Source organism: Cucumis sativus, chromosome 1 (assembly GCF_000004075.3).
Source record: "Cucumis sativus cultivar 9930 chromosome 1, Cucumber_9930_V3, whole genome shotgun sequence".
Lineage (NCBI taxonomy): Eukaryota > Viridiplantae > Streptophyta > Magnoliopsida > Cucurbitales > Cucurbitaceae > Cucumis > Cucumis sativus.
This window is the reverse complement of record NC_026655.2, coordinates 24,012,340-24,022,862: the sequence shown is the minus strand read 5'-3', so window position 1 is coordinate 24,022,862 and position 10,523 is coordinate 24,012,340. Positions and strand designations below refer to the sequence as shown.

The 10,523-nt window shown below is 33.6% G+C and overlaps 1 protein-coding gene across 1 annotated transcript; it reads left to right on the top strand.

The window, feature by feature from the left end:
• The first annotated feature begins 11 nt into the window (after nt 1–11).
• Nucleotides 12–5,130, top strand: LOC101218513 (glutamate--tRNA ligase, cytoplasmic). Its single transcript, XM_004135531.3, has 6 exons — nt 12–358; nt 1,287–1,383; nt 1,479–1,632; nt 1,919–3,030; nt 3,384–3,851; nt 4,618–5,130. The coding sequence occupies exons 1-6, from the start codon at nt 219–221 to the stop codon at nt 4,834–4,836; spliced, it is 2,190 nt and encodes a 729-aa protein (XP_004135579.1). The 5' UTR covers nt 12–218; the 3' UTR covers nt 4,837–5,130.
• The last annotated feature ends 5,393 nt before the right edge of the window (nt 5,131–10,523 follow it).

The window sequence follows — 10,523 nt, the reverse complement described above, 5'->3', positions numbered from 1 at the left end:
TATTTTAGGGTTTACGATGGGCACGTGGTTTTGTGGGATTGATAATTCCGGTGGTCTTCTTCGTTCGCCATCGGCTCATAGGATACATACTTTGATCAAAATCTTCGGCGGCTACCTGCCCTGCTGTTTACCCCTACACCATTTTGCTTCTTCTACCTAAGACCCTTATATTTGCTTTGATTTCACTCTGATTTTGATTGGTTCTTCTGTTGAGAATCATGGATATTAAGCTTCTCTCATTTCCGGCCGATAACACTCCATTCTCCGTCATTGTCGCCGCCAAGCTTGCCGGTATCACTTTTCCTTCAGATTCTTCTCTTCCTTCCGCCTCCCCTCCCACATTTTTCTTCACTGACGGGTATAATCACTTTCCTCTCTCGTTCATCTCTCTAGATTTTTATTTTTATTTTATTGTTATTTCTATTACCCCATAGTGTTTCAGATTCCACCTTCAAAACATATTCAGAATTCCTCTTCTTTTTTTTATCCAAGATTTACTTAGTACTTTGCATCATGGTCTAACTGGCACATGAATTGTCATTTCTTTTTCAGTTTCTCACTTGTATTCTTGTTTGGATAAACCATTGGGATCAAATGGGAGCCTCTACCTTTTTATCGTCTCCTCATCTTTCAAGTTTGCCAACTTTTAAGAGAAACATTGGCCTTCTCTAGCCATTATTTTACCTAGTTGAAAATCCTTTCTTTTGTGGGGTTTTTCTGAGCTTGTTTTTTTTATGCCCTTATATTCTTTGGTTATTTCTCAATGAGAGTAGTTGTTTCTATGTTTAAAAAAAAAAAATTGCCCACTTTTAGTTCATGAATTATCTTCCGAACTTTTATTTTGCATCTTCTCTTACTTAAATTTATGAATGGACTGCTAATGTACTACGATTTTTGGATAATCACTTTCCTGAGTACACAGTGTGACACTGTTATGTCTTACATCCATTGGTGATTTGTTGGTTATTTTTATAAAAAAAAAACACGTGGATATGCTTCATTTCTTATCATTGTCGATTTACTTTTTTTTTTTAATAATTTAATGCTTTATGAGTTGGAACTTGAGTTTTGCTGAGGCGAGATTAGTGACTGTTTTGAATCTTGCTTGCAAAACCTTTGATTCAGTTGTGAACCATTTCCATTGAACTGTTATCTTTGGAGTCTTGCATTACACGCCTGCTGCTTAAAATTCAAAAGGAATTTTACTCTCCATTTTGTTATGAATCAGAGGAAAGAATATGTAATAGACTGGTTCTCGATGCTTAGGTCAACTTAATTTGCTGTAGGTTGAAGTTGCATGGAGCATCTGTGCTTCTACGTTATATTGGTCGAGTCACCAACATTCCTAATTTTTATGGGCAGAATGCATTTGAGTCTAGCCAGGTAAGCTGAAAAATATATTTAATAACGTTATTTATTGTTTATTTTGAGGTATGACTTGTTATTTATTTATATATAATTTCAATGCTTTAACCCAGATTGACGAATGGCTAGAGTATGCTCCTATCCTTTCGTCTGGTTCTGCATTTGAGAATGCATGTAGTTATGTTGATAAGTACTTGGAAAGACGCACATTTCTCGTTGGCCATTCTTTGTCGCTTGCAGATGTAGCTATCTGGTCTGGTTTAGCAGGTAATCTTTTCAATAAAGAAATTAAATTCTTCTACTTTGCCATCTGCTTTAGTAGCTACCGTTGGTTCATTGTTTCTCATAATTTTTTTTCTGCATCTCCATGCCAATCTTGAGATATAGAGAGAGGTGAGATGTCATGCCGTGTTTGTTTTTATTAAGTTAATGATAATGTTCCTTGTTTTTAACCCACATGCTCATTTATGCAGAGACACAGTCACACAGGAACGCCATATGTAGAGTTAGAGAGAGTTGGCTTATTGATATTATTAAATTGTTTTTTCTATAGGAACTGGGCAACGGTGGGAAAGCTTAAGAAAGTCAAAGAAGTACCTGAATCTTCAACGATGGTTTAATTCACTCTTAGTTGAATATTCTGATGAATTGGATGATGTTTTAACTGCATTTGTTGGCAAAAGAGGTGGAAAGTCTTCAGGACCTAAATTGAAGGAACAGGGTCTTAAGACAAATAGTGTCAACCAGGACGCATCTGATAAGGGGAAAGCAGGAAGTAAATCTACCTTTGAAGTTGATCTTCCAAATGTAGAGTTTGGGAAGGTGCGTTTGCGTTTTGCACCTGAGCCCAGTGGATATCTTCACATTGGGCACTCAAAAGCAGCATTGTTGAATCAATATTTTGCCCAAAGGTACAATGGTGAAGTAATTATCAGGTTTGATGATACAAATCCCGCCAAAGAAAGCAATGAGTTTGTTGAAAATCTTTTGAAAGACATTGAGACGTTGGGTATAAAGTATGAAACTGTCACATATACTTCAGATTACTTCCCTCAATTAATGGAAATGGCTGAAAACTTAATTCGTCAGGGTAAAGCATATATTGATGATACTCCACGTGAGCAGATGCAGAAAGAACGAATGGAAGGCATTGAATCAAAAAGTAGAAGTAATAGTCCTGGAGAGAATCTAAGATTATGGAAGGAGATGATATTAGGAACTGAGCAAGGTTTACTTTGCTGTCTTCGTGGAAAACTTGATATGCAAGACCCTAATAAATCTCTTCGAGATCCAGTGTATTATCGTTGTAATCCAATTCCCCACCACCGGATTGGTTCCAAGTATAAGATATACCCAACTTATGATTTTGCCTGTCCATTTGTTGATTCTATTGAAGGCATTACACATGCACTACGGTCTAGCGAATACCATGACCGCAATGCACAATACTACCGAATCCAGGAAGATATGGGTCTAAGAAAGGTTCATATATACGAATTTAGCCGGTTGAATATGGTGTATACTCTTCTCAGCAAACGTAAGCTTTTATGGTTTGTTCAAAATGGTAAGGTCGATGGGTGGGATGATCCCCGTTTTCCAACAGTACAGGGGATTGTTCGAAGAGGTTTAAAAATTGAAGCTTTGATTCAGTTCATCCTCGAACAGGTGCGAAAATTTTGGGTTACGTTGCTAATTAAATTCTTTAGGTGTTTATTCAAAAGTCAGCGATAAATCTTGTTTTAGTAGAGCACCAAAGTTTGTATGCATTTGCAAGAGTTGTCCTCCCTTTATGGCTTTTCTTTTGGCATTTCGGTGAATGCTATAAATTTACAATTAGAACATTTAATTTTCTGTTCTATGGAACATCGAAGTGTTTTATGGTCTTTGTATACTGCATCTGTCATTTGTATATTTCAATTGATATCTCATGCTCGTTTCTTTTTTAGTTGAGAAACTAGGACTTTATGACGTGCATCTTTATGGAAGTTACTCTCATCTTTTTCTTTTCTTTATTTCAGGGGGCATCGAAAAACCTCAACCTTATGGAATGGGATAAACTATGGACCATTAATAAAAAGATTATTGATCCTGTGTGTCCCAGACATACTGCTGTTATAGAAGAACGTCGTGTATTATTTACCCTTGGTAATGGTCCAGAGATACCATTTGTTCGAATAATACCAAAGCATAAAAAATATGAAGGTGCTGGTGAAAAATCTACCACTTTCACAAAGAGGATATGGATTGACCAATCGGATGCACAATGTATCGAAGTGGATGAAGAAATCACTTTAATGGACTGGGGTAATGCAATAGTGAAAGGCATCGAGAAGGATCAAGATGGATTTGTCAAACAATTGTCAGGAATTTTGCATCTTGAAGGTTCTGTGAAGACCACAAAGTTGAAGATCACTTGGCTGCCTGAAATAAAAGAACTAGTTACGCTCTCACTTATGGAGTACGATTATTTAATCACAAAAAAGAAGGTATGGACGTTTAATATGTGGCATCATTAGCATTTTCTTAGTAGTAAACGATGTGAGTCTGTTTTTTTGGTTGATTATGATATTATATTCTCTTCCCTGTTGATTTTGAAGCTCTGAAGGAGAGACGTGGACTAAAATCAAAGTTGAAATTATGCATACTGACAGTGACATCATCGTATTTGCGTTGAGATGTTTTGTTTTTATGGGCCTTCTATTTTTAAAAGTCAGATTGGAATGTGTATCACTAAGCTTCTTTAGTGAGTAGTTTGGATCATATTTAAGTGCAAGTGGATAAGCCAGTTTGTCAACGTATGTATAATGTTCGGCAATTTGAGCCATTATGGGTTGGTCTAGTGATAAAAGAAAAGACATGGTCTTAGTAACTAACTAAGAGTCATGGGTTCAAGTTGGCCACCTACCTAGGAATTAATTCCCTACAAGCTTTCTTTACACCCAAGTGTTGTAGGATCAGGTGGATTGACCCGTGAGATTAGTCGGCCTGAACACTCATGGATATTAAAAAATAAAAAAGAATAGAAGTCCAAGACAGTCTGTGTGTTCTAAAGACTTGTGAAATTGGATGTTTTTATGAAATTGGATGTTAATATGAGCTATGTTACATGAGTTAAAAGTTTATGGGTATGCATGTATACTGTTTGTCAGTTGTAACAATTTGTGGGTTGCAGCTTTTGTTGCGTATTCTTATCTTGTTAGGAAAGTGGTTATAGAAATTATTTACCTTAGTCTCATTAAACTGCTATTACAGCTCGAAGAAGGAGAGGATTTTCTTGATGTATTAAATCCATGCACAAAAAAGGAGACTATTGCTGTTGGGGATTCAAACATGCGAAATATAAAGCGTGGAGATATATTGCAGTTAGAGAGGAAGGGATATTTCAGATGTGATGTTCCATATGTCAGGTCATCAAAACCGATAGTCCTATTTGCAATCCCAGATGGCAGGCAACAATCTTGTTTGAAGTAAAATCTCTTTGGCAATTGAATAGGGTTTATCATGAAGTTCATCTGGCCTAAAATTAATTATGAGGGTGTACTTTTGTCGGAAGTTTTTACTTGATTGATAGGCACAACTTGTTTTAAATATTATTTTGAAAGATGTGTTCCTAGATCCTTTGATATGAAATTTCTGAATTCCTTTGTTTCTCAGAAAATGTTTGCTTAGTTAATTCAGGTTCTTGGGATTCAGAGTAAAACAAAATATATATGAAACAGACAATTATGTTTGTGGACATTGTATCTAACTACCGGTGTTAAAGAAGCATTTGTTTTACTTTTTTGAGGCAGAGCGAAACTTGATTTTCTCAACTTCCTTGGTTCCAACTTGGAAAGCCTTGGTGAGTACATTTTCCGGCACTGAAGGAGTTGCTGCAGCTGCATATCGAATGGCAGCACTAGACTAAGTTCCTGGTAATTGATTGTTGAATGCCGCAATCACTACCACAGCCTCCTTCCTATTGTTCTTTTGGAAATGCACCAGTCCCTTTGGGAAAATAAATACTTCTCCCTTCTTGATGGACTTGGATATCAGCTCATTGATTCTAGTTATGAAGCTAACGAGCTCATCATTGAGACAAACACTATCGGTTGCATGCAGGTGTGTGGGATGGATTAAGGCCACAAGGGGAGAGAGTCAAAGCGAGCTAGGGACAAATCCTAGAGTGTTAAGGCCTGGGAATTTTTTGGACATCGACTCTGGTAACTACTGCACCTGACCTAGTGTTGGTAAGGCCAGAGTTAAACCCATTGAAGAAGAAGTCGGTGGGGCATAGTCAATGTGAGCTAGGGACACTCCTAGAGTGTTGAGGCCTGGGATTTTTTTGGACATTTGACGTAGTATTGGCCAGAGTTGGCAAGCCCATTGTAGAAGAAGTCAGTAGATATGTTTGTTTTGCATACAAAACCATTCAGTTTAATTCCTAACCAATTTAGCTAGTTAGACTAAAGATCATGAGGTGAAGAAATCGAGAGGGAGGACTAGAAGTTGGAAATACGGGAAGCAAGATCAGCAAGGCATCTTGAAGCAAGTCGAGGTCTGCAGTTGAAGTTGCAAGAATGAGAGTAAAGGTGAGAAGAGAAATGGGAGCAATGAAGGTGAGATGGTTGATAAAGAAGAGGCAAATGAAGGTTATTTATGTAATAATGAATATTAGTAATGCAGATGTTAAACCACTAAACATTTCCCAACTTTAATCTAAAGCAAATTGTTTTCAAGAGAAGGAAATTTTTTATATGAGAAAAATGGCATAGCTGCCCACGGTACCGCCAGTTTCGCTACATCTTTCTAGTCATTTTATTTCTTTACGTACAATACATATACAAGAACTAAATTTATGAACTAAATTTATGGGGCCAAAAAACTAAGACTAAAACTTGTACAAAAAAGCTGGAGGATGAATAGATCTTTCAAACTGGGAAAGACGTATATGAATTCATAGTTCAACTTTTTAATTCTTAGATGGATGCTTATTGGAGTTTAACTGTAGAGTATTATTTTCTAGAGCACACAACTTTACAAAAACAAAACAAAACAATTATGTCCTGTGTGATTTTGTTATTAATTAATAATATGATATTTAAACAAAAACTTGCTACCAATTTTCAATTTAGCAGTGGAAATTTCAAGTCTAAAATAAAGGTCATTGGGATTCCATAATTTGGGAGTACATTACTTTCCAATCAAACTTTAGTGTCATGATCTTGTTTGTTCTAGCCTTTAGGCTTTGTCTTTTCCTTCAGTTTCTTAATTATAGTTTGAAGTTCTCTAATGTCTTTTACCATAAGAGACCTTTCCTAGCTAGAGTTTCTCTTTTTTGGCTTATGACTATAAATGTAAAATTTCCAAATGTCTTTTTACCACACAACTTTTCCCTTCACCTAGATTCCAAACAAGCTCTACTTAGTCTTGGTTATCTTAATTTTAGAAAATACAAACAAGTGATCTAAGAAACAGAATTTGCAAAACAAAGAAAAAAATTTACTTTAACCCAAAGTTAGAGATTTGAATTCTAGAATAGAAGAGATAGAGTGAGAAGTTCAAGTTCTAGAAAACTTTTACGCACGTCTTAGCAAATCGCAATTCGCCAATTATATGAAGTGAATTCTACTCTATAATGAATTGTATGTTAGTAAATTGAGTGTAAAGGTAAAAAATGTGGAAAACATTTTGCTAAAATAGTTTTTTCCTTTGTTGTAAAAGAAATATAGCTAAATTTGTTAGTTTTAACTAAAAGTCATAGAAAGGCCTATAAATATCTTGTATCACTTTTATATTTGAGGATGACAAAAAATTGAACAAAAATAATACCTTGCTCCCAAGCACAATGGACATAGGCATTTGCCAAACCACTTTAAAACACTATATGTTCATCTTCTCCTTTCGTTCTTCATCTTCTCTTCATCTCACCATCTTCTAAAGAAAAACCCAAATAACAAAACCCATAAAAATACATAAAAGAAAGAAAGTCTTGGAGAGGATTTCTTAATCTTCTGTAATCGGATCTACACGCAAAGTTAAAGGAAAGAAAAAGTAAAACACAAATGGAGAGAGAACCTACTATTACATGCAAATAGGTGGCTTCTTTGTATCCATACACGTGACAACCCCTACAATTTTGAGAGATTGTCGGGGAAGCCTTATGTTTCTGTGTGGCCGAATCTTCTCCCATTTATTTTGATCATTTATCCATTGAGGCTTTAGCACTTGGCAGTTCTTCATGGTTTGAAGAAGAGGTTGATTGACGTGGGTATACCAATCTCTGGGTGAAACCAAATGACAAAGTCTTGATCTCGACATTAGAAAATATTCTCTCTTTTTTTTTCTCGTTATTCTAGATACATTTTTGTGTTTTTTTATCTTCTTGAAAAGCTTCAAAAGAAAAGGGGGAGTGAAAACTACTTGGAGTTACACCAAGTTTAAAATAGAGTGGGTTTTGTTTTTGTCCCATAAATCCTTCGTTATTATGCATGGCATACCATGTCATATTTGTCTATGATCTACCCATTTCTTTGGCTATTTGGAGTGATTAGTTTTGGGTAATAATTTTAGAAAAAGAGATTTAAATACCATTCATTTTTATAATTAAATTGATGTTTGCTATCAAACTCTTACCAATAAATTTCATATATTTATAATTGATTTATAATTATTATGTTTAGTTCAAAAAGTTAATTTAGAGTTATCTAATTATAATTGTATTTTTTATTTGAGAAATAATTATGGTAAAGATCATGGTTAGATTCTTACATGCAGGGTAGAAAATTCAAATCAAATATAATTGCTTGTTTTACTAACAATTTAATGACAAATTTATCTTTTTTTCTAAATGTCATCTTTTGCTATGATACATAGAGTTAATAAAAGGAGAGCTAACCAACAATATTTTAAACCAAAGATAAATTAGATAACCATTTGGGAGTAATCACTTTACAAAAACCATCTACCACCTAATTTCTTCCGAATCAATTTGAAATGATTAATTCATACCAAACACAAACACAAGTATTGGAAGAACAAGAACAAGTAACTTTGAGGATACAAAAATTGATTTTGACCGTCGTGGAAAAACACACTTTATGGGGCTGAAAAATGATAATCAAGCAGAAACGTAGCCATGGCGTGCATGATTTAAAGCCCACTACCATTTGACAAAAGATGTGTAGTTTAGTTGGGCCTAGCATGTTTTCTCTCTCTCATAATCCATCTCCAAATAAATAATTTAAAGAGAGCAACACAAGTTTTCCCCTTCAAAACATCACAATTCACAGCAAAGCATATCAGATCTGATGTTTCTTTTGTTATGGGCATTAGCTTATGCAGGTTTGGGAAGACCCAAATGAAGTGTTAACCAACAGCCTTTGCTGCATAATTAAGATAAAGGTTCTGCTCTTTAAAAATGGCAGTTGATTGAAGTGATGGGTGGTGGTGATCAGAAAGGAAGATCAATTAGAGAGATTAATTGAGGGTTAAAGAAGAAGAATATTAATACATGGATTATTTGGAATATGGAAGCACATGTAATTGGGCCATTTGAATGAGAGATTGGATCTATACTAATTACAATTGTCTGTCCTTTCTTTTCCCAATGTTCTTCTTTAGTGAATATGATTAGACAAGGTTAATCAAAATCTGTTTTAGGAATGCCTCTTTTCAACCCATAATTGTCTGATTAAGAAAGACTTGAATTTTCTTTTTTTATTTTAGAGCTTTCTTCTTATTAGAAATGAATCTCATATGCTGCCATTGGAGCATAAACTCTCAACCAAAAGAAAAGAAAAGGAAAGATTATAATAATTGTAATAGAGGGAAAGAAAGTTGATAATAATTTCCCACTAGAAGGTAAAAGCAATGAGAAATAATGTAAGTGTTAAAACATGGGGTATAAAAGGATGCTATTTCAACCACGTAGCTTTTTGATAATTGATGGCCTTAAATGCCTTTTAAACTTTTGATGATGAGGTTAAATGCCTTTTTTAGGATTTCTTATTATGTTCTCTTCAATTCAAACTCACTCCTCTATAACCAACTTCCTCCTTTTTTTTTCCTTATAGAATTTTTCTTTTATTATTTTAGATATAATTTTATTGTTTCATTTATCACTATTAAAATTCTTTTTTATAGTTATTTTAAATCAACGAATATATCAATTTAAACTTATAAATTTTAAAGATTGTAGACGTACAACAAAATAATAATTTTTTTTCTTTTAAGAGTATGGTGGAGTTAAACTATCTTTCGTTAGATTGCTAACATTCTAACTAAATCGCTACCAAAGACAAGTTTCATGGCTTGTATTCTAAATAATTATAATAATTGGATTGTGTCCTTATAGCTATGTGTTACTCTCTTTCTCATCTAACTTTTATGTCATGTGTTTTGAAGATATCAATCTTTAATGACATATATTTTACATTTGGTGGATTTTGAAATAGTGGTACCTAGGGATGAACTTTCTAAGTAAATGGGAAGGAAATTGAAGAGAGTTTTCTAGTTCCTTATTTCCTTTATTTATTTATTTTAGTATTATATCTTATTGATTTTCGTATTTTAGTTGTACACAATTATCCTATTTATAACAATCACATTTTTTTTAATGTTAGCATTTATTTGTGTGTATATTTTTTCACAATTTAGTTTCTTTTCTTGTATTATATTTATTCATTATAGGATTTTTAAGAAATAAAAAACATAATTATATTAATTACACACGGAAGGAACTTTACTAGTTATTTTAAGAGAAATGCAAATAAAATTCTACATTAGTTAGGAAACAAAAATGATTATATAGATATATAAGCGAGGTGAATTGTCTTCATTAGTATAAAGTATTTTGAAGTGATACCAAAAGTAAAGTCATATATATCTTTCAATTCATAATTTAAATGTAAAATTGGAAATGAGGTTTTGATTTTATGAAAATATCGATATTATAGTCAAATATTTTTTTAATGAAAAAAAAGTTTAAACAAAGTTAAAATTAAATATGTAGTTTCTTGAAGAAAAAAAATGATAAAACACAAGACTCACATCAATTCACATTTTTAGATGAAATTATACATTGGCATATTGACATGTAGAACTATACAATATATGTAAACAAAGAGCCAAGACATAGACTATAAAATTGGAAAAGGCTTTCACTAACCCTTCTAAAC